The sequence below is a fragment of the Solanum dulcamara genome, chromosome 10 (assembly GCF_947179165.1).
Source record: "Solanum dulcamara chromosome 10, daSolDulc1.2, whole genome shotgun sequence".
In the NCBI taxonomy this organism is placed as follows: domain Eukaryota; kingdom Viridiplantae; phylum Streptophyta; class Magnoliopsida; order Solanales; family Solanaceae; genus Solanum; species Solanum dulcamara.
Genome location: NC_077246.1, coordinates 48,001,739 through 48,027,343, shown reverse-complemented (window position 1 = coordinate 48,027,343; position 25,605 = coordinate 48,001,739). Strand labels below are relative to the sequence as shown.

General features: G+C 37.3%; 1 protein-coding gene across 1 annotated transcript; it reads left to right on the top strand.

Moving 5' to 3' along the window:
• Positions 1 to 287: 287 nt before the first annotated feature.
• LOC129871331 (uncharacterized) lies at positions 288 to 19,983 on the top strand. The gene is made up of 2 exons (XM_055946229.1): positions 288 to 894; positions 19,721 to 19,983. The coding sequence occupies exons 1-2, from the start codon at positions 392 to 394 to the stop codon at positions 19,743 to 19,745; spliced, it is 528 nt and encodes a 175-aa protein (XP_055802204.1). The 5' UTR covers positions 288 to 391; the 3' UTR covers positions 19,746 to 19,983.
• The last annotated feature ends 5,622 nt before the right edge of the window (positions 19,984 to 25,605 follow it).

Sequence of the window (25,605 nt, the reverse complement as noted above, 5' to 3'; positions counted from 1 at the left end):
TGTGTTATATATTAGAAGTCAAACTATAAAGTGATATATTTGATGATAAACTGACCGCAAAAATACTAAACTTTAAAAAGTTAATTGAAAATCAAAGAGAATTTGTTGCAACTTATCAGGCAAATGGTCCAACATATTATTCACAAGTTACAACATTCTAGTCTTCCTGTGAGATTTGTGAGTCCAAAGATGCAACATAACAAGTTGCGACATATTCATGACCTGCTACAACTTGTTCATCAATCCACATAATGTTAACAAAAAAAAGTAATAATAACACTCCAAAATAAATTACATGTAGTTATAATAAGGAAAACAATTGTCTATTACAAAGGAATTCTCTCTCGATGCATGCTAGCCTGATTCAGCTAATGTGCACACACTTATCGAAATGGCGAGGGGAAGGAAGATGATGGAAGTACTGAAGATGGTGGTGAATCCTAAAGGTGTGGAGAGCATATATCTGGAAACACAAGTAGGAAGTGAAGAGACACAGGGTAAGGAATCAATGGAACAGTGGCCTCCCTTTGCTTTGAAGGAGGTCACCCCTAGAACTAATGAGATAATGCAGCTAACACTCTGCTCAGTGAGTAAATCTCAAGATGGAACGAGCAAAAATCAAACTATGGAGATCATAGAAAAAAGTTCACGAGGAACAACACAGAGAAAATTAGAGATGAATAAGGAACCAGAGAAAAAATGGGCAATTTTTTTTAACTCGAACCGATTTTCAGCTAAAGGAATGAGTCTAAGCAATGTTAATTTAGAAATGAAAAATGGGAAAAAGGTCATAGAGCTAAAGAAGGATGAAGTAGACAAGGCTACAAAGGAATGGAAACAAGCCCTCATCCTTTATGTGGTAAGGGAATCTCCTACAATTGCTGCAATTGAAAGGTATATTTCTACTCTGGTAAACACTGTTAGTAAACCAAAGGTTTATTATCACAATGATGGTTATTTTTTAGTTCTGTTTGCTAGCTTGGATGATAAAAATGAAGTATTGTCCTCAGGGCCACATATAATGAAAAATAAGCCTATTATAATTAAGGTGTGTAGTGTTGATTTTAATTTCAATAGGGAGGTGTTGCAGATAGTCCCAATTTGGGTGAAATACCCAAATTTACCACTGAATTGCTGGAGCATGGATTCTTTTAGTAGAATTAGCAGTGGTATAGGGGTACCATTATATGTTGATGAATGTACTATGAAGATTGATAGAATCTCTTATGCGAGGGTTTTAGTAGAAACAGATGTTGCCAGGGAGCTGGCAAAAAAACTAAAGGTGGAGGACCCAAATGGGAGAGTTTTTGAGCAAGTAATACAATATGAATGGATACCAGACTGTTGTACTAAATGTTTGCAGGTAGGAAACAAATGTAACATGAAGGAGGGCTTTCGACCTACACCAGCTCCTAAGTTGGTTAGCAAATGGCTTTAGAAACAAGAAGTTGCTAAAGTGATCCCACAACCTGTTACAGAACCCAATGATAATACTGAGGAGGCTATTAATGAAGTTGTAGAAGCATGGCAACAAGTTTCCCACAAGTAATAGCAAGAGGAAGCCCAGGAGCACAGAGTAATACTCAAAAGGTGCAGATGACAAATGGATTTCAACCATTGGTAGTATATGAATAGGGCACAACTAGTGGGATAAGAGATCAATGGGGAGGAGTAGGTGGGAGTGGAGATACTTTTCCTGAAATAAGAATATGAAATTAGTTATGTGGAACATAAGAGGAGTAAATAAAATTCTTAAACAAAAGGAGATTCAATTGTTTATGAAGGAGAATAAAGTAGGAATTATGGCACTATTAGAACATAATGTAAAGGAGAAATTAGCTAACAAAGTTATACAGAAAATAACATAAGGATGGAAGTGGAAAGCAAACTTTGAATTCACTGATAGGGGAAGAATATGGCTAGTATGGGATACTCAGTTGATTGATTGCATGATACTCACTAAATCTAATCAATATATTCACAGTAGAGTGGCAGTGAAGAGAAACAATAGGACCTTCCATTTGGTGGCAATTTATGGGCTGCATACTATTCATGATAGACTTAAAATGTGGGAAGATATGAAGCAGGTGTTTACAAGTATACATGAACCTCTAATATGTATGGGAGATTTTAATGTTGTATTATTAGTTGATGATAAAACTCAAGTTAATCCAATCTAGGAGGTGGAAGTTAGGGGTTTCACTGAATTCTTGACTGATACTGGAATGGAAGAGGTTAGAATAGTTGGAAGAACTTATACATGGTCTAATGGTCGTACTTGCAGTAAGATAGATAGAGTTGTGGTTAATGAATAAAGGATGTTGAATATGAGTCAGTTAGAGATAATGGCCATGCATCTAGGGGACCTTTGATCACTCTCCTCTTATCATGGAGTTGGATGGTAGTATGAGAGTAAGTCACAAATCCTTTAAGTTTTTCAACTGTATTGCTGAACATCCAGAGTTCCTGCAAAAAGTAACGATAGCATGGAAGAGAGGTCATAAAGGGGACTTAAGAGCAATATGGCAAAGGCTCAAAAAGGTGAAAGAAAGTCTTAAGCAGCTTAATATACTGAGTTCAAAGGGGTGAGCAATAAATTTAAAGACATACGAGAGAAACTACAATGTATACAGGATATCATGAGGGATCCTAGTGCAGTAACGCATAATAGACAACATAAAAAAGGGCTACGGTTAAAATTAGAAAAGTGGTGCTTGATTAAAGAAAGTGCTCGGAAACAGAACTCCAGAATCCAATGGCTGAAGTTAGGAGATGAAAATACTGCTTATTTCTTTGCACACATAAAGAGTAGGTGGCCCAAAGCATCATAACTACTCTTATGACACTAGATAGTACCGAAGCTCAGACACATGAAGAAATAGAATTGGAAGTGAGTACATTCTATAAGAACCTACTAGGCAAGGCTGCTCAGACATTGCCAAGTATGAACAACATTATGATGAGGAATGGAAATACACTGACCAGGGACCAAGAAGCATTCTTAGAACCAAAGGTGACAAGGGAGAAGATGGAAAAAACACTTAATCCTATTAGTGATATGAAGGCTCCAAGACATGATGGATTTAATGCTGTATTTTCTAAGAAGTCTTGGGCAGTAGTAGGGGAAAATATTACAAATGCTGAAGTTTTTTGACATAGGACACATGTATCCACCCATAAACTGTACAATAATTACTCTCATTCCAAAAGTTACCAATCCTACAAAAAATGGTGAGTATAGGCCTATTTCATGTTGTACTACTATTTATAAGATCATTTCAAAGGTGATCACAACAAGGATGCAGATGGTGATGAGCTCCATAGTTGATCCTAATCAATCAGCCTTTGTGCCAGGTATAGAAATTAATGATAACATCATATTAATCCATGAATTAGTGAAATGCTATGGTAGGAAAGGTGTTTTCTACAAGGTGTATGATAAAGGTGGATATGAAGAAGGCTTATGACTCTTTTGAGTGGAGCTTCCTGGAACAAGTCTTATATGAAATGAAATTCCCAACAATAATGATCAAATGGATTTTGAAGTGTGTCACCACTGTAACATATTCTTTTCTTGTCAATGGGAAAGCTACTAAACCTTTCCAAGCAATTTGTGTTGTCTATGGACTATCTCACAAGGATACTTAAAAGTTTGCATACAAATCCTGCATTCCACTATCATACCGGGTGTAAGAAATAAAAAATTATTCAGTTAAGCTTTGCTGATGTTCTGCCGAGGTGACATTAAATCAGTAGGGAGTCTATATAAGTGTTTTATGATCTTTTCTAATGCTGCAGGCCTGGAGGCTAATGTTGACAAAACCAATGTTTATTTTGGAGGTATATAACAGTTAATTTATGATCAAATTTTGCAGGAATTACAATTTGTGAAAGGGGGGTTACCTATTAGATATTTGGGGGTGACGTCCAATGTAAATCCCATATAAATAAGATGTTGAGCATAGTGACCAACTGTACTACTAAGTTCTTATCTTATGCTGGAAGAGCTCAACTTGTTAAAACTGTCCTCTTTTCCATTCAGATCTTCTAGGCACAAGTTTTTGCTTTGCCTAAAAAGATATTACAAGCTGTTGAGAGTATATGCAGGAATTTTCTATGGATTGGAAATGTAGAAGCATCCAAAAAGGAACTTATTGGTTGGGAAAAGTTATATTGGCCAAAGGCAAATGGAGGATTGAATTTTCTTGATGTATACACATAGAATAATGTTGCAATAGGTAAACTTTTATGGAAATTATGTAAGAAGAAAGATAAACTATGGGTGGAATGGATACATAACTATTATGGGAAAGAAGGAATATGAGGCATTCAGGCTAAACAAGCATCTTGGCTTATGCAGAGAATTCTAAAGGCCTAAAAGTACCTGCAAGCTGCTGGTTATAATGAACAAACACTATTGCTACAACAACAACAACAACAACATCCCAGTGAAATCCCATAACATGGGGTCTGGGGAGGGTAGAATGTACGCAGACCTTACTCTTACCAAGGTAGGACGGCTGTTTCCTGGAGACCCTCGGCTCAGTAAAAGCATAAATGCATAAAAAAAATGTTAGATAAGAATAGGAAATTAAAAGCTTTATGAGAAAAACAAAAAACAAATAACGAATAGATAACAAATAAATACAAATAACAAATAACGATTAAAGCAATATGGTGAAAGTAAACTGGAGAAAGCTGGCCTGGAATAACTATGGAGCACCTAAGTGGATATTTATGCTGTATATTGCACTGAATAGGAGACTCTCAACAAAGACTAGACTTGCAGAATGGGGGATTGTAACTAACAAGACCAGTTCCTTGTGTCAGCCAGAAGATGGGGATATTGACCACTTTTTCTTTAAATGTTCAATCATAGCCTGTATATGGACAAAGTTGTTAGCATGGCAGGGAATACAAAGATCAATATTAAATTGAAAGGATGAAGTACCATGGGCAATACAACACATGAAAGGTAGGGGTAGTATAACACAGATTTATGAAGTACCATGGGCAATACAACACATGAAAGGTAGGGGTAGTATAACACAGATTTACCGGATGACAATGGCAGGAGCCATTTATCACTTATGGATGGAGCGCAATTGCAAGATTTTCCAACAAAAAATGAGGAATGATGAGACCATACTTAGATAGATCATATGCGAGGTGCATGGTAGAGGATCCCAAATCGCTAGATTAAATAGTAAACTACAAGAACTGAATGATTATCCTTCGTAAAGTGTATTACAAAATAGGGAAAAGTATGAGGTTATGATCTTAGCAAGACTTGGGGCCGATTTATTCAAGTCTGCTGCTTTGCTGTTTTGTAACACTTTATTTTGGTAAATAAAATTTACTTACCAAATAAAAACAGTTGTTTATAAAATTAGTTATGTACTCCAAACTTAATTTTAAATTTTCTAATTTATACAAGATATGGAAATTTAAAGTTGAAAGTACTTTTTATTATCATTTTAAAAATTAGATTTGCACATCATAATTATTACTCATTTAAATTTCGGAAGTAAACTTGTAGATCGTTAAAGTTATTTGAAATTAATTAACATTGAATATAACTGTAAAGTGATGTAATAACATTTTGATAAATTTTAAAAAGTTAATTCAAAATAAAAAGCATTTGTTGCAACATTTGAGTCTTCTTGTCCTACTTATGAGTTAGAATTTGTAACTTATTGTTTTCATAAAGCGAGACATTTAATTTATACAGCGGAAAATTCATAACTCTGTGCGTTCATGATTACCTCACTTTTAAAAACTGACAACCGTCATTTCAACTCCCCCCACCCTATCACTTTTTTCCACATGCAACTCGTCCATCTTCGTAACACCCCTCAAAAATTTTTCCTAAGATTCGGACCTTTCTTGTACACGTGTAGGGTCTAACTCAATTATTTTGAAGTATGTGCTTGAGTTAAGATGAGTTCCTGAGTAATTGAAGAGTGTTGGAGGCAATGTAGGGTCACAGAGGACCCCTAGGACCAAGCTAAGCCCAAAAGGGTTCGTCGTGGCTAAGTTAGGATGTATTCGTGTATGGGGTCGACTTCTAATGACCCTATCTTTTGAAAGAAGACAATCTGGGTGGCCCACGACCCATCAAATTAAAGGTCGTCGAGTCTTCTTTCCAACGCCACCAAGAATGTAACTTTTAGAGTTTGGAGTCAAAAGATATGTCGATCCTAAGATGAACTAGCACAGCAGGGATTTTCAGGCCTGGGGTTTAACTACGAGGTGTGCAGGGTTTTTCAGGCCAAATTTCCAGAACCCAGAAAATATGGCCTTGGCGCTGTAAGGGCGCGACGCGCCACTATCGCGCCAAGAATGTGCCTCAGTAGTTTGGTCCTTGGCGCGAAATCGGCCTGGCGCTGCACTGGCGCGACGCGCCACTATCGCGCCGGGAGCATTTTTGGCCTATTTTCAAAACTTTTGAGGAGGGGCAATTTGGGAATTTACCCAAATTATATATATATCACCCTTGGTCATTTTGGGATCATAATTTCTAGCTCTCTCTCTCTAAAAGCCCTAGGAGTCTCTCTCTCTCTCTCTTCTTCTTCTTCTCCATTTCCAACAAGAAGAGTTTCAAGAGCTTCAAGATTCGAGTTCTCCATTGAAGACCCAACATCAAGGTTTTCTTTAAGTCTTCACTAAGGTATGTAAGGCTATTCAAAACATGGGTTGAGTCCACCCATGTGCCCTACTCTTGCTTTGAGGTTAGAGGTCCATGAAAATGGAGTTTCTTAGTATGGTTTATGTTTGAATGAGTTTTGTCTCCTATTAATTTGACTTTATTGGTGTTGATGTTGTTTAGCTAAGAAGTTCCTAAAATCTTCATGTTAGTATGAGTTGATGGAGATTACTTGTTATTATGTTTTGTTGATCTTTTTAACCATGTGATTGTGTTGCATGAGTCAATTTTCTTGAATGTACTATTCTACTTGAATTGTTGAGTTAAAGCCTTAGAGTTGTGATGAGTCCTAAGGAGAGGTTATAACTGCTTACCTAAATGAGGCTTGATAGAATTGACGAGTAGACGAGGTCTTAAATGTAACTTGCCATTATGACTTAATTGAGTCGAAATGAGAATAGAGTTGATGAGTTGGCAATGTCCCACATGAAACTAGCCTGAGGGCTTGTTTGAGATGATTGGAGAGAGTTTTATGAGCATGGAGTCATAGGAGGAGTATTGAGCAACGAAGTGGGTAAGAGTATAGTCCATACTCGAACCCCAGAAACTACGCCACCAACGTAGGTAGGGATGGAACCGTTATAGTCAGATGCTTCCCATGGGATCGAACCGTTAAAGTCGGATGTCTCCCATCTTATTATCCTAAAATGATAGGAGTTGACTAATCAATGGTATCCATGATTAGGGAGGCGTTCATGCCCTGGCAAGGTATGGACGGACGTGGCAACAACGTCTGATTGTTGTACTATCATTGGCTCATAGGTGATGGTTGTCGAATAAGAGAAACTCCCATTTAGGTCTTGATAGTATTTCGAGTTAGTTGAGTTGAGTGGCATGAGATTTGGTAAGGTCTAAAACACTTCTTGTTAGACGTAGGACCTTTGAGTAAGTTGTTATATATATATATATGAGTTGAGATCCTGAGTTGATATTGATGTTTTCTTGATGTTTGTTTTATCCGGCTATTTTACATACTCGTACATTCCACGTACTGACGTCATTTGGCCTGCATCATTTCATGATGCAGAGACAGGTACTAGAGATCATCAATCGGCGCTCCGTTGAAGATCCACATACACTCCCAGCCAGTTGGTGAGTCCTCTTAGTTTCCGGAGGATGTTGAGCTTTCTTGTATAGTTTTGTTGTCGTTTCCTTTATTTTGATTATTGGTAGCCATGGGCTTGTCATTGGCACCTTCTATACTTTGATAGAAGCTTCATAGACTAGAGCGTGGGAAGGTTGGACTTCTATTTTCGAGAAGTCTTATTATAACTGTTTTGATGAGTTGATAGTAATTGGCCCTCGGTTCTTTTATTATGAATAGTGTGTCTATGATTTAGTCTTCCTCTGAGTGAATATGAATGGATGATAGTGTGACTGAATCAGGTGGTTCGCTTGAAGGTCAGAAATGGCTTTCGAGTGCTGGTCACGTCTAGGGTACCCTCCTAGAGTGTGACAAACATGGTATCAGAGCACAGAGTTCAAGAGTCCTAGGGAGTCTATGAAGCCGTGTCTAGTAGAGTCTTGCTTATGGGTGTGTTGTGTACCACACTTATAAGCAGGAGGCTATAAGACATTAGGAATTGTTTCACTTCTTTCATACTCTGAATTCGTGTGATAGAGTTAAACTCTATAAAACTCCTTTCTAATTCATGCGTTTATGCGTTATAGATAATCCCTCCTAAGCGTACGACTAGCCAAAGGAATGTTGATAACCCCGAGATGCCCCAGTCAGAGGTACGCCCAGCAAGGGCTAGAGGCCGACCTGCGAGGTATGTGGAGGCACCTCAAGTGCCTACTACTCCGCCTGCGCCCACATCAGAGGCAGAATTTCGAGGGGCAATTGCAATGCTCACTCAATTAGTGGTTGCCCAAAACAATAATTAGAGTTGGCCAATCTTAGCTCTAGTTCCCAAGAGCCATCTGCTGCCACTAGAATTAGATAATTTCTGAGAATGAATCCGCCGGCATTCACGGGTTCTAAGGTTGATGAAGACCCCCAAAATTTTATCGATGAGATGTGGAAAATTTTGAAAGCTATGCATGCTACGAATATTGAGGGGGTTGAGTTAGTGGTTTATCAACTCAAGGATGTGGCAAATATTTGGTATAACCAATGGGAACAAGGTATAGGTGAGGATGCTGAACCTGCTATGTGGGATGAATTTGAAGGAGCTTTTCTTGACCACTTCTTTCCCCGAGAATTGAGGGAAGCGAAGGTGGAGGAGTTTGTAAATCTGAAACAAGAAGGCATGGCTGTTAAGGAGTATGGCCTGAAGTTCATCCAGCTGTCTAGGTATGCTTCAGAAATGATCCCAGATGTGAGGTCAAAGATGAGGAAGTTCGTCTCAGAATTAGGGAGGCATGTGAAGAGGGAATACAAAGCAGCATTGTTGATCTCGGATATGGATATATCCAGATTAATGGTGTATGCTCAACATGTGGAGGATGAGAAGAAGAAAGACAGAGAGGAGCATATGAGCAAGAAGGCAAGATCAGCAGGCCATGAGGATGAACAGAGGCAAAACAAGGGCAATAGGTCCTTCTTCTAGAAGAGGCCTCCCAACTATGCCTCATCCACAGCAAGTGCACCTATGCCACAGAATAGGTATGATCGGTAGGGACAGAGTTGCCAGAGTTTCAGACCCTAGGGTTCTCAATCCCAGACTAGTATGAGTCAAGGTTTGAGAGGGAAGACACCATGCGGAAAGTGCGGTAGGCTCCACTTGGGGGAGTGCAGAGCGGGAAGGGTTGGTTGTTATAAATGCGGCCAAATGGACCATTTTTAGAGAGAGTGTCCAATAGGGGAAAACAGAGCCCAGCATTCTACCACTGCACCACCGGTTAGAGGTAATTAGAGGGGCACTACTTCCGGCACCAGCGGAGGTATAAACCGTTTATATGCCATGGGTAGTCGCCAAGATCAAGAGAACTCTCCAAACGTCGTGATGGGTATGATTTGAGTCTCTTATCTTGACTGTTATGTTTTGATGGATCCGGGTGCCACACTATCCTTTGTAACTCCTTACATGGCTAGTAAATTCAATAAAATTCCTGAATGCCTTTTTGAGCCTTTTAGTGTAGCTACTTTGGTCGGTGATTCTGTCTTAGCTGAGAGAGTCTATAGAGATTGCACTGTGTCAATTCATCGCAGGGATACCTTGGCTGACCTAGTTGAGTTGGACATGGTTGATTTTGATGTGATCCTTGGCATGGACTGGATTTATGTCTGTTATGCCTCTATTGATTGTAGAACTCAGGTTGTCAAGTTGAAATTCCCGAACGAAGCTGTCATAGAGTTGAGGGGTAGTACTGTTATGCCTAAGGGTAAGTTTATTTCTTACCTTAAGGCCAGGAAGCTAATTTCAAAGGGGTGTATCTATCACATTGTCCGAGTGAAAGATGACAATGTTGAGTCTCCATCTCTTGAGTCGGTCCCGATTGTCAATGAGTTTCCCGACGTCTTTCCCAAGGATCTGCCTGAAGTCCCTCCTGATAGCGAGATTGACTTCGGGATTGATGTTCTTCCTGATACCCAGCCTATCTCAATCCCTCTATATAGAATGGCTCCAGCCAAGTTGAAAGAGGTGAAAGAACAGTTGAAGGACTTTTTAGATAAGAGATTCATTAGAACGAGTATCTCACCGTGGGGTGCCCCGGTCTTATTTGTGCGAAAGAAAGATGGGTACCTTAGGATGTGCATTGATTACAGGCAGCTGAACAAGGTCACCATAAAGAATAAGTACCCTCTCCCTAGAATAGATGACTTATTCGACCAACTTTAGGGTGCCACTTGTTTCTCAAAGATAGACCTGAGATCCGGCTACCATCAGTTGAAGGTGAGGGAGTGTGATATTCCAAAGACCGCTTTTCGGACTCGTTATGGCCACTTTGAATTTTTGGTCATGTCCTTTGGGTTGACAAATGCCCCCGCAGCTTTCATAGATCTCCTGAACCGAGTGTTTAAACCATATCTTGATATGTTTGTGATTGTATTCATAGATGATATTCTGGTCTACTCTAAGAATGAAGAGAAGCACGCCTATCATCTTAGAGTCGTTTTACAAACTTTGAGAGACCAAATATTGTATGCAAAGTTCTCTAAATGTGAATTTTGGCTTGCATCAGTGGCCTTCTTAGGCCATATTGTATCTAGAGATGGTATTCAGGTTGACGCCCAGAAGATTGAAGCTGTGAAGAATTGGCCCAGACCCACATCCCCGACGGAGATAAGAAGCTTCTTGGGTTTGGCCGGCTATTATCGAAGGTTTATAGAGGGATTCTCATCCATATCATCACCATTGACTAAGCGGACCCAAAAGAAGGCTAAGTTCCAATTGTCTGATGCTTGTGAGGAGAGTTTCTAGAAACTGAAGGCCAAGCTAACCACTGCTCCTGTTTTGACCTTGCCCGATGGAAAAGAGGGCTTTGTGGTCTATTGTGATGCATCCAGAATTGGTTTGGCTTGTGTGTTGATGCAAAAGGGGAAGGTGATAGCCTATGCTTTAAGACAGCTTAAGGTTCATGAGAGGAATTACCCAACTCATGACCTTGAACTGGCAGCTGTGGTATTTGACCTTAAAATTTGGCGCCACTACTTGTATGGAGTGCACGTTGACATATTCACCGATCATAAGAGCTTACAATATGTCTTCAGCCGGAGGAAACTCAACCTGAGGCAAAGAAGGTGGCTCAAGCTACTTAAGGACTACGACATGAGCATCCTGTACCATCCAGGTAAAGCTAATGTTATTGCTGATACTCTTAGCAGGTTGTCTATGGGTAGCACTGCCCATGTAGAGGAGGGAAGGAGGGAATTGGCAAAGGAGGTACATAGATTAGCACGATTGGGAGTTCTTCTGGAAGAGAACAATGAAGGCGGAGTTACTGTTCAGGATGGGTCTACATCCTCACTTATGGCAGAGGTAAAGGAGAAACAAGACCAAGATCCCGTCCTTCTCAAATTGAACGGAGTTGTTCACAAACAAATGGTAATGGTTTTTACCAAAGGGGGAGATAGTGTGTTGAGGTACCAAAATAGGTTGTGTGTACCTGATGTCGATGATGTTCGAGAGAGGATTATGGCCGAAGCGCATAGTTCCAGATACTCTATTCATCTGGGCTCTACAAAAATGTACCATGACTTGATGAAAATCTATTGGTGGAGTGGCATGAAGAGAGATATTGCGGAATTTGTTTCCAAGTGCCCGAATTGCCAACAGGTGAAGGTTGAGCATCAAAGGCCATGTGGTTTAGCTCAAAACATAGAAATTCTGGAATAGAAGTGAGAGATGATCAACATGAACTTTATTACGGGTTTACCGAGGTCCCGAAAGCAACACGATTCGATTGGGTAATTGTGGATAAAATGATGAAATCAGCTCACTTCTTGGCAGTTAAGACTACAGACACTGCAGAGGATTATGCGAAATTATATATACAGGAGATTGTCAGATTACATGGGGTCCCTTTGTCTATCATCTCAGACAGAGGAGCCCAATTCACTTCCCAATTTTGGAAATCCTTTCAGAAGGGATTAGGTTCGAAGGTGAACTTGAGTACGACTTTTCATCCCCAGACAAATGTCCAAGCAGAGCGCACCATCCAGACATTAAAAGATATATTGAGGGCATATGTGCTCGACTTCAAAGGAAATTGGGATGATCACTTACCTCTCATAGAGTTTGCATATACTAATAGCTATTATGTAAGCATTCAAATGGCTCCTTATGAAGCTTTGTATAGGAGGAGGTGTAGATCACCAATTGGATGGTTTGAGGTTGGTGAAGTTGAGTTGATTGGGCCTGATTTTGTTCACCAATCCATGGAGAAGGTGAGAGTTATTCAAGAGAGGCTAAAGACAGCCCAAAGCCGCCAAAAATCTTACACCGATGTGAGGAGAAGAGACTTAGAGTTTGAGGTAGGTGACTGGGTATACTTGAAAGTTTCACCCATGAAGGGAGTCATGAGGTTCAGGAGGAAGGGGAAGCTTAGTCCCTGATATATCTGTCCTTACCAAATTTCGAGGCGGATTAGGAGTGTTGCCTACGAGTTGTAGTTACCCTCAAAGTTATCCTCTATTCATCCGATATTCCATGTTTCGATGTTGAAAAAGTGCTTGGGCGATCCCTCGTTGGTAGTCCCTATTGATAGCATTGGAATTAAGGATAGCTTGACTTATGAAGAGGTCCCGGTCCAAATTCTTGATCGCCAAATTCGCAAATTGAGGAACAAAGAGGTCGCCTCAGTCAAGGTCCTGTGGAGAAACTAATTTGTTGAGGAATCCACATGGGAAGCGGAGGAATCCATGAAATCTAAATATCCACATCTATTCGTGCCTACCGATGAGAATGTTGAAGGTAATGCCCATTTCCTTGACTTGAATTCATTTGTGCATTTTGAGTCTTGATTGATAATTGCTTGAGAATTTGATTGGTTGAATGACTGAAATTTTTATTGTGATTTGTACCCCGAGTCCATTCTTGGTTGCTCGTCATTCGAGGACGAATGATCCCAAGGGGGAGATAATGTAACACCCCTCAAAATATTTCTCTACGATTCAGACCTTCCTTGTACACGTATAGGGTCTAACTCAATTATTTTGAAGTATGTGCTTGAGTTAAGATGAGTCCCTGAGTAATTGAATAGTGTTGGAGGCAATGTGGGGTCACAGAGGAACCCTAGGACCAAGCTAAGTCCAAAAAGGTTCGTCGTAACTAAGTTAGGATGAGTTCTGTATGGGGTCGACTTGTAATGACCCTATCTTTTGAAAGACGACAATCTGGGTGGCCCATGACCCATCAAATTAAAGGTTATCGAGTCTTCTTTCCAACATCACCAAGAATGCAACTTTTAGAGTTTGGAGTCAAAAGATATGTCGATCCTAGGATGAACTCGCACAGCAGGGATTTTCAGGCTTGGGGTTCAACTACTGGAAATTTAGGCTTGGCGCCGCAGTGGCGCGATGCGCCACTATCGCGCCAGGAACATGCCTCAGTAGTTTGGTCCCTGGTGCGGCGTGCCACTACAAGGTGTGCAGGGTTTTTCAGGCTAAATTTCCAGAACCCAGAAAATATGGCCTTGGCACTGTAAGGGCGCGATGCGCCACTATCGCACCAAGAATGTGCCTCAGTAGTTTGGTCCTTGGCGCGAAATCGGCATGGCGCTGCACTGGCGCAATGAGCCACTATTGCGCCGGGAAGTATGTTTAGCCTATTTTCAGAACTTTTGAGGAGGGGCAATTTGGGAATTTACCCAAATTATATATGTATCACCCTTGGTCATTTTGGGATCATAATTTCCAGCTCTCTCCCTCTAAAAGCCCTAGGAGTCTTTCTCTATCTCTCTTCTTTTTCTTCTCCATTTCCAAAAACAAGAGTTCCAAGAGCTTCAAGATTCGAGTTCTCCATTGAAGACCCAACATCAAGGTTTTCTTCAAGTCTTCACTAAGGTATGTAAGGCTATCCAAAACATGGGTTGAGTTCACCCATGTGCCCTACTCTTGCTTTGAGGTTAGAGGTCCATGAGAATGGAGTTTCTTAGTATGGTTTATGTTTGAATGAGTTTTGTCTCCTATTAATTTGACTTTATTGGTGTTGATGTTGTTTAGCTAAGAAGTTCCTAAAATCTTCATGTTAGTATGAGTTGATGGAGAGTACTTGTTATTATGTTTTGTTGATCTTTTTAACCATATGATTGTATTGCATGAGTCAATTTTCTTAAATGTGCTATTCTATTTGAATTGTTGAGTTAAAGCCTTAGAGTTGTGATGAGTCCTAAGGAGAGGTTATAATTGCTTACCTAAATGAGGCTTGATAAAATTGACGAGTGGACAAGGTCTTAAATGGAACTTGCCATTATGACTTAATTGAGTCGAAATGAGAATAGAGTTAATGAGTTTGCAATGTCCCACATGAAACTAGCTTGAGGGCTTGTTTGAGATGATTGGAGAGAGTTTTATGAGCATGGAGTCATAGGAGGAGTATTGAGAAACGAAGTGGGTAAGAGTATAGTCCATACTCGAACCCCAGAAACTACACCACCAACGTAGGTAGGGATGGAACCGTTATAGTCAGATGCTTCCCGTGGGATCGAACCGTTAAAGTCGGATGTCTCCCATCTTATTATCCTAAAATGATAGGAGTTGACTAATCAATGGTATCCATGATTAGGGAGGCGTTCATGTCCTGGCAAGGTATGGACGGACGTGGCAACAACGTCTGATTGTTGTACTATCATTGGCTCATATGTGATGGTTGTCGAATAAGAGAAACTCCCATTTAGGTCTTGATAATATTTCGAGTTAGTTGAGTTGAGTGGCATGAGATTTGGTAAGGTCTAAAACACTTCTTGTTAGACGTAGGACCTTTGAGTAAGTTGTTATGTATATATATATGAGTTGAGATCCTGAGTTGATATTGATGTTTTCTTGATGTTTGTTTTATCCGGCTATTTTACATACTCGTACATTCCACGTACTGACGTCATTTGGCCTGCATCATTTCATGATACAGAGACAGGTACTAGAGATCATCAATCGGCGCTCCGTTGAAGATCCACATACACTCCCAGCCAGTTGGTGAGTCCTCTTAGTTTCCGGAGGATGTTGAGCTTTCTTGTATAGTTTTGTTGTCGTTTCCTTTATTTTGATTGTTGGTAGCCATGGGCTTGTCATTGGCACCTTCTATACTTTGATAGAGGCTTCATAGACTAGAGCGTGGGAAGGTTGGACTTCTATTTTCGAGAAGTCTTATTATAACTGTTTTGATGAGTTGATAGTAATTGGCCCTCGGTTATTTTATTATGAATAGTGTGTCTATGATTTAGTCTTCCTCTGAGTGAATATGAATGGATGATAGTGTGACTGAATCAGGTGGTTCGCTTGAAGGTCAGAAATGGCTTTCGAGTGCTGGTCACGTCTAGGATATCTTCCCGGGGCATGACAATCTTCCTCTTCTTGATCAAGAAAGAAAAAAAATCTCTCCTCCATCGCCTACACTTCCATTATTACCACCAAAATCACCCACTAAAGAATAGATGACAGCTCCACCCTCTCATACGCCTCAACAATCAGATTACCTTGACTACTCTTGGTCATGCGGTGAACATGAATCCTCTATCTCTCCTCCTACCGAGCCTAAAATCTCATCACTTGGCAATGTCGACATGCATAACGATGGTGATATCATATTCAAATGTAAGTGTAGTACCAAATAAAAATCCATAACCTTCGTGTCTTCCACTCCATCTCTATATCTTCCTCCACTAGTCCCTTTTACCATAAAGAGGGCTGTTGATGCACTCACAAAGTGGAGTTACGGTGAGTTCATCTGTGTTATAACCCAAGCTTAGGACATAGACGTGACATGGAAAATGAGGAACCCGAAAGTACCTCAAATAAGCCTCTTAGCATTCTTTTAGCCTTTCATAGGTAATGATATTAAATAAACAAGCAGAAATCATAATAGTAAATCTTCAACTTACATATGTCCAATAATACCACTAACTTTTAGATTTAACGGGGCTAAGACAAGTCCCTAGCTCACCCTCAATCATAATAGAAAGAAATGCCATAGTAAGTATCTAAAAATCTCAAAATATCATAAGCTATAAAGATAAAGGAGTATTGTTCCCAGAACATGGGAACTCACCAAGAGTAGTCTTGAAACGAAATCTCAACTAGCCACATGGAGGAGAACGAGGAGGAGCATCAGTCCCTACATGGTGATATCATATAGACAAAAGAGTATGCGTTAGTACTTTGAATGTACTAAGTATGTAAGCATGCATGAACATTGAGGAAACATTAAAACATTTATGTAATATGAAATATAATGCAATGCATGCATAATCAATCATATAAATATCCTTTAAAACATTTATTTTTTGGGAAAATGACCATAACCGACATTTAAGACCATGCGATCTATTACATGAAATCCAACATAACCTCATACGTTGGTCGGAGAGACTACTTATTGGGTAGAACTCTGTCAACTTCATTCACTTCCTTAACTTTAACTTTAAGGGCTTTCATGGATCCATTAGCCTAAGCCTACAAGGGCTCCTATGTTGGCACATAGTTAATGAGACAAAGGGTTGCTACTAGGATTTCCTTATCGAATCCCACCTTATTGAACCATTCGGTGCTAAGTCAATTCCACGGAGTAGTTTAATATTTCAAAATAGTCATAGCATATAGCTTGAGAATTCAAAATATGATATTCGGTAGAATAGCTCATTAAAATATTTGGTGATTCAAATATGCAAGAATTATCCTTATAGCATAAAGAATCCATCATTCATAGCATTTCATCAGTCTTTTATTTTATAAGACTCCCTTTTTATCATAGACATTTCTTTCATAAATATTCATTTGGAGTCAAAGTTTTTAAGTCAAACGTTATTCAAAACATAGTAAAACTTGGTGGGTTCATATCAGTTCAACTTTTAAACATGTATGTAAATGAATATGTATAAATACTTTGAAATCCATTAATTAAAAATCATGCTTTAAACAACCCACCATGAATTTTAAGAAGGTTTAAAGAGATAAATAGAGAAATTACTTACAAACCATCAATTCATACATATGAAATCTTATTGCATTAAAATAGATCAATAATCATTAGTTTAAGCATGATTCGTGCTATTAAGTAAAAATAAGAATTATCCATAAGAAAATATTACTTGAAATCAAGAGAATTAATTGAAAGAGTGTTTGGACTACATGGGTGGAAGAACCCATGGATAAACATCCACATAACTTAGAGTAAAGTTTAAAGAAAATAAACATAATTTATTATATAATCAAAATACTTTAGGCATGAGAGTAGAAGGAACACTCTCATTGAAATCTTACATACCTAAAATCCAAAGCGTTACTCAGAATCGAAGGACTTAATAAACACTCTTAAATCCTAGCATTTTCTCCTCGCCAGAGCATTTTGTGTACTATCCAGCGAATATGAATCACCGGAATAGTATTTCTACACTACTAAGAACTAAAACTTTATTTTGAGAATGAGTAAAAGAGTAAATAGAGAGAAGAGTTGCTTGAGAAAACTTGATATACAAAATGATAAAATAAGGTGGGTATTTATATATGTGAATGAGGGACCTAACAATAATTAAAATAATTATAAAGAAAAATCTGAAAATTTAATGGAAGATTGTGATGTAATGGGTAATGTCAAATGGATCTAGATCTTTCCATGATTGGTGAGATGAACCTTTTTTTAACGAAATATCCTTTTTCAAAGCTATGTTTGGAAAAGATAACTTCCTCATTAGGACTTGGTGTCTTAATATAAATTGTTTCTCTAGAAGTCTATTTTCATGACGTTCAATAATAAACTAATTTGGAGCATCCTACAGTGAAATATGATTTTTCTTTTACAAATACTCCATTTCATCACAACACTATATCTTGCAATAATTAATTTATTTGACCTACTTAACCTCTGAAACATAAAATATGGTCTTCAAAAAAGTTGTAGGTAATGATGTTTGGGTTATTTAGAAATTTGAATCATCTAATTTGGACCAAACTATTAAAAGTTATGCCTAAACTACATAAGAGATATTATTTTCATCGAGAATTGAAATATCGTATACAACGTTTATAGGGGATAGTACTGTCTGTCCAAAGGGAAAAAAATATTGAAGATGATGAAGAAAGAATAGATGTTGATGAATAGTAGTAGGAGGAGGAGGTATGTACTCCACAATTTGGGAGAAACAAAAATTATGAAAAGTTTTTGCGATTAGGGCCTCATGCATACTATGATACCCAAACCTTTCTGAAAGGAAGAGTGTTGGATAGTGAGGTACTGTCAAATTCATTTGTTCAAAGTTTACTAGGTAGGCTTAGTTTTCAGGGATGGGACCATTTGTTTGTGGCTTTAAATCCCCGGTTCTATAAAAATAAAGTTGTCGAATTTTAATGCAAATTATAAAATATTTGATGGGTTGGTGGTGAGTAACAAAGTGAATGGAGTAGATATAGTATTTGATTGTAAGAAGTTAGGTGAAATCTTGATTTTTCCATTCGCAAGTTTTGAGGAATATGTATGGAAAAAGGATGACGAATGCATGCTCACAAATAAGTTCGCACAGGGAAACGAAACCAGGGTAGGGAGGAAGGTGTTGAAGGGAGAAATATCTCCTCTTCATAAACTTTTATTTGAAACAGTAAACAAGGAAGTACTTTCTAGGGGAAGAAGACATCATGAGGCAAGATTTCGCGATATGAGTATCATGAATGCCTTTGATTTTAATGAAAAAATAAATCTGCTTGAACTTATAATAAAGCTTGTGGGGAGGGTTACTTCACCCAAAACTGGCCCTCATGGGCTGGCTTATGGGTTCTTGTTAACACAGGTTTTCAAGAGCTGTGGGCTGCCTTTGCGCGAAGGATCAATTGCCACAAAGAATGATAGGATTACCCTGTGTACATTGGAGGAATGTGACTGTGTAGCAGCTTCTGCAAGGAAGAACAGTACTAGCCCAATGACACAATCTATGTTGGCCTTGGATGCTTCCTTGAAAGGGAATGCTGAACTATGACAGGAGAATGCTCGCTTGAAGGAACGACTAGATCTTTCCAAGCACAAGTTGACTCCTTCAAGAATGAGATGATGGCACAACAGGAACAACACATCCATCATATCTAAGCCTTGATGGACCTCCTTCCCAAAGCAAAGCCCCTCTCCCAAATCCCACCAAATTGACTTCCTACAGTGTCTCCATCCCACTGACCATATTTTGTTCTATTTTAAGATTTTTTTTTTGTTTTGGTTGTAAATATTTCACAATATTTTGTTTAGGGCCACTATGTGTCTTAATTTGTGCCTGCTAAGAGTAGGTTGGATGTTTTGCATTGCACAAGTTTTGTTGCATCTTGAATGACTAATCCTTCTGTATCTTTAGATTGCTTCTCTTGTAGGTGGCTGGTTGTCTTATTTATTATTCTTATTTATTTCACTTCACTGTCTTATTTTTTAATGATGTCAGGAGGGGGAAGAAGCTGAGAAGCTGATGCTTATACATGCCTATTCAAGATGATTGTTTACACTAATGAAGGTATTACTTTACAAACTCTGAAAGTACTAAAATGAGATGTGTGGCGATTTAGTGTTCAAGTACTTTGTAATATAACTATAAAAATTAGATATGCATATCAAAATATTATTACCCATCTAACTTTCCGAAGTCTACTTTGAATACAATGTGTTGTATTTTAGAAGTCAAAACCATAAGGTGATATATTTGATAAACCGACCGCAAAAATAATGAAGTTTCAAAATTTTACTAAAAATAGAGAGCAGTTGTTGCAACTTGTTAGGCAAATGGTCCAATATATTATGCAAAAGTTGCAACATTCGAATCTTCTTGTGCAAACTATGAGTCCAAAGTTTCAACATAAATATGACCTATTGTGATGTATGATGCACCAGTTGCAACATAAATGTGATATGTAGCAACATATGCTCACAAGTTGCGACATACTGATGCCATGTTGCACCTTGTTAATATAACCATTTTTCTAAATCAATGCATATAATGTTAAACCCAAAAAGAAATAATATCACTCCAAACTAAATTACATGTAGTTATAATAAGGATAAAGCTTAGCTATAATAGAAATTTCGTGATCGTAACTACAAAAAAGACAATAAAAAAAGAAGTCTTCCTCGTCACTATCCATTGGCCATCCATTTTTGCGAATGCGATATTGATGTTAACAGTGTAGCAAATGGGTAGTTTGGGTTGCATAAATAAAGGATTACGCACCCATATTTACTTTAAAATTTCTTTTAAACCACGTCGGCAATCCCTCATATTGTTAAGGGGATTCTTTTCTTTGATGTTGCAGAGCAACATTACCCCCTTTCTTCCATCTTCACCACCCCTGAAGGTTGATATTATGGCAATGGAATACAATCCCTTAAGGTGCCCTTTTTTTGCTGCATGCTCCAGCAACTCCATTCTATTTTATGGACTATTGTTACTGAAAAAGTCCATCTTCAAAAAAACACAACGATAAAATTAATACGTTTATCAGTAAAATTTTACACACATACGAAAAAAAACTTAAATTAATTATTACCATGCCTTTTTGGTACAAGGCTTCTTTATTTCTGGAATCCCTATGTACCTCTAAAATATTATTTATCCATTCCATCTTCTTCACATTCCATGCACTTAGAATTGGAAAGTCTGCCAATGTTAAGTTCTCATATATGTATTGCTTATTTGTGATTTCCAAAAATAACTTGCAACTATAAAAATTAAATCAGTTAGTAAAATAAAATTATACTTTTTTTTTTCTAAATAGAATATATATAAAAATATATATACATACCTTCATTTGACATTGATCAAATCCGTTAAAGAAAATGAAGCAACTTTTGCAATAATTTCTATTATAACATGGTTCGGAAGAGATTCATATAAAGAAGAAGACTTTTCTTTCTTGACACTTCTTCTTTTTGCATTCCTCTGCATTGTGCTTATTTTTATAAGTAGGGTTAGTAGTATTATGAAAAATTTCATTTTTGAGATTTATAAAAGTGACAAGAGACTGGAAAATTGCAACTTTTTGGGTTCACCTGTTACTGAAACATTAAAATGAAAGGATTTTTTTGATTGAAAAGCTTTGATGGAAAATGAAACGACTTTTGAATCAATTTTAATAAGTTTGAAAAATCAACATTCTTTGATTGATTAAGTATCTAATTTTAATTTAAAATTGGATGTGGAGAAGTGCAACCATGTAAAATAATTGCATTGCAGTAGTTTTTTGTAGTACTTAATAGTATTTATTAATAACAGGTTATAACCGTAATAAAAAAATATTGTTTTAGTTTATAAAATGGATTCTCCTGCAGTGTAAATGGTCAAACATCAAATTAACAGTTCATATGTCACTGGTTTGAGATGAGTGTTGCCATTTTATTTTTATTTAAAGTACCTTTGTCGAGGTATAAGTTTTATGAGTAAAATAGGTACAATTATGTGTAAAACTATAAACTAATAATATGTTGATTATACGAAATGAAATTTTAAGTTCAACATGTTAAATTTATAAGGTTCCCTCAAAAACATGCTGAGAGACTAGAAAGAGGTGAAAATTGAACAAGAGGTGTCTTAATTTTTTAAAATTTCAAAGACACCCCATTCGTCACCTACCCCATTTATACCCCTTTGAAATTTCAAAATTTATTCAAACTTTCAAACTTTCAAACTCCTCCTCTGCAAAAACAATAACAACGCTTCGGCTCCTCTGCAACCAACAAGCTCGCCTCGTCATCACTGTCACTTACACTCAAAAAGATACCTCTTATTCAACCACAACCTCACCACATCATCGCCGGTTGTAAGTCTTTTTTATTTTTTAGGGGACTTTAATGGTTTTGCGAACAAGAACACTGTAGAACTCGTTATGTATTTATGAATAATGAATAATTATGTTGATGGTTTTGGATTTTCTTGTTAATGAAATAAAATCGGGAGAAGGTCTTACAAATTTTCACCCTATTCATCACCTACCTCAGTTATACTCCTTTGAAATTATAAAATTCACTCAAACTTTCAAAATCCTCATCTGAAAAAACAATAAGATCTCTTCGGCTCCTCTACAACCAACAAGCCCGCCTCTTTGTCACTGTCACTCTACATTAAAAAAGACACCTCTTGTTCAGCCACAACCTCACCGCATCATCGCTGACCGTAAGCCTTTTTTATTTTTTTTAGGAACTTTAATGGTTTTGCGAACAAGAACATTGTAGATCTCATTATGTATTTATGAATAATGAATAATTGGGTTGATGGGTTTGGATTTGCTTCTTAATGAAAGAAAATCGAGAGAAGGGCTTATAGATTTTTAGGAATTTTTCTGTTCCTTTTTAAAGAGTTAACCATTTTTTTTTTGAAATTATAGATAAAATGTCAGGACAAATACTACATACTCAATCTTTTGCTTCTTCCTCTACTAACCAATGCTTTGCCTGTCAATGCAAAAAAATGTTAGCACAGACATGAGCATTTTATTGAGCGTGTTACATAATTGACAAATATTGTTAAGGAATTGAAACATAATAGGGGTGTCAATCCACCAAAGAACAATGCTCATCCTTTTGAAGAAGAGGTTTAGGAATTTGAATATAATAATTTGTAGAACACTATTGTAAAACAAAAAAGAACCATTATCAACTCCTGCTGCTCCTCCATTATCTGTTATACCTTTTTTAGATTTTGGCTCAATCTCAATAGACAAAGAGAAGATCACTTTGAATGTGTGGAAAAATAATCCATTTGAAGGTTATTCTATTACCGGCAAGGGTCCAAGTCAACTAATAACATCGTTCTCAGATTGGATATGAGAGGGCCTTCACAAGCGACATATACAAAAGTAAGTCGGTCAACTATTTTTTATATTTTTTCTGACCACTAATTAATTATAGTTGACATTTATATAATTACAAAAATGTAAAGCACTATATGCATAACTGCTCAAGTTTGGGATTTGAATGGCTAGATTTGTCCATTGCAAACCCCAATATGAAGGACTGGTCTTACTTAATGTCCCAACCCAACAAGTGTTTGACTAATGAGGTAGAACTATGCCCACGTATGCTTTAATTAATGACTACTGATGCATACATCAAATAATTGATATGTTATGTTTGTGATTATACATGTGTGCAATATTTGAATGTTATTTTGTATTATCTTCAGAAGAATTTGAAGAAACTGAATAATTCTCACTATCAATACACCACCACAAATTGTCTTTTCAAAACAAATTTTCATGTCGCTAATCATCAGGAGAGAGTTTTGACATTATCAAAGGGTTTTGTATAGCTGCTAGACTGCCTTGGCACCTGACAGATGAAGTGTATGTCCCAATAAATTATGATGGACAATTTCATTTGGTCTTTGTAGTCATTGTATTGAAGGGATACTTCATTAAGGTATATGATTCGAGTTCTTCATCGATGAGAATCAGAAGCTATAGTGAGATTCAAGCGATGGCTACAACGTTGCCTATGTTCCTTCAATATAGTGGTTTTAAGCTAAAAGATCGAACCTACTGGTAATCCCTTGAATGGTACAATGGTAATTACAAATCTCTCCCCTTCGATATCAAATTTGTTGATGGCGTTGTCCAACAAGCAAGTGATAATTTGTAAATATCACATTTTTCCCTTTATCCGTTTACATGATGTTATGATTTCTTAAATAGATAATAAACGATGCAGGATTGTGAAATTTTTGTTGCTGCATATGTTGAGTTTCTAAGTGATAGACTGTAAGTACCATCATCTGGTATTGTCCCTGAATCACTTCGCATCAGATATGCCTCGCTTTTATAGAATTATGGAGTTATAAAGGCTCAAAATGGCTATGTTACCGACAATGGAGGCGCAAAGAGACAACCTAGAAACAACAGTGTACCTCCAGATCAAATTTTACTACCGTTGAATAGAGATGTAGAACATTTTTTTGTTAAGTTATAATAGGTGAACTTTTCCTTTTTGGTGATAGGCTATGATTGCTTATATTTACTTATTGTGGTATCGCATATGTTGTAGCATAAAACTCATATGACGCAACAAAGGACTCATATGTTCAAACATAAGGCGCATTTATTGCAACTCGTAATTTATATATTGAAACATAACAATTCTATATATGATCAACTAAGTCATATGTTGTAGCGTAAGAAACATATGTTGCAACTAGTGAGTAATATGTTGGGACATAATGCTTATTTTTTTGCATCAAACCAGTAAAATATTGCAGCGTAAGACTCAATGGTTGCAACTCGTGAGACATATGATGAAATATAAATGTAATTAACATAATATTTTACATACAAGTTAAACATAACAAAATCCTAACTTAACATAACAAAAATAACAGAAATAAATCGTCCTAATACTTTGCATTGTAAGTTAATATTTCAATAATTTTCCAACTACAACCCCAACCAAAAGTAATGATAAGATAGATACATTTTCTTTATTAGGTTCTAATTTCTTTTCATCTACTACTGTAGGAAATAAAGATTCCACGAAATGTTCCTTGGATAATTTTACTTTATATATTCAGAGATTCCAGTCTTTTAAATCTTCAAAAACTTAATCATAACTGCCAAACTTTTGATACAAGCATCCACTAATGTCGATCACCATTTTTGCACACTCTTGTCAAGTAGAGTATATACCCTCTTTTTTCCCCTTAAAAACAACATAAAAATATTTGGCCATGAGATGAGACTTAGACAAGAAAATAAAGGGAGAGGAGAAAATATTTAATGTAGGAACAATGGAAGAACAAAAAATGGAAGACAAATGAGAAGCACTTCTTCTCATAAATAAAAAAAGGAATGCTGCCCAAGAAATAATTCTTGGGAAATGGAAGTTTGACATTGGTGCTTTTCTAGTGGTTTAGGATTAGTGGTTTTAATTTAGAGGTGTGATGACTCTCCAGGTCATTTTTAAATTAAATCCTTCATTCTATTGTTTAGAGTATTTTTGTAGCGATCCCAAGTCATTTATAATTTGTTGGCACTAACTGTTTGGTCGCCTGGTCGTTCATTTAGGTTTTAGGCCTATTACATGTTTTGGAGCTTCTATAAGTTGAAAAATTGACTTAAGTCATAAATATAGAAAACGACCTTCGATTGGAATTCTGACGGTTCCATCAGCCCAAAAATGACAAAATTAGGCTAGTAGCATGGTCGACATGAGTACCAAGGCAATCGATATGAGTTTAAGACCATTTGACACTTTTGCCTTTGTAATTTGGCCTATAGTTGACTTTGGTAAATATTCTTAGAAAACATAATTGGGAGAATATTCTGATAGCACATTTAGTTCTAAAATACCGAG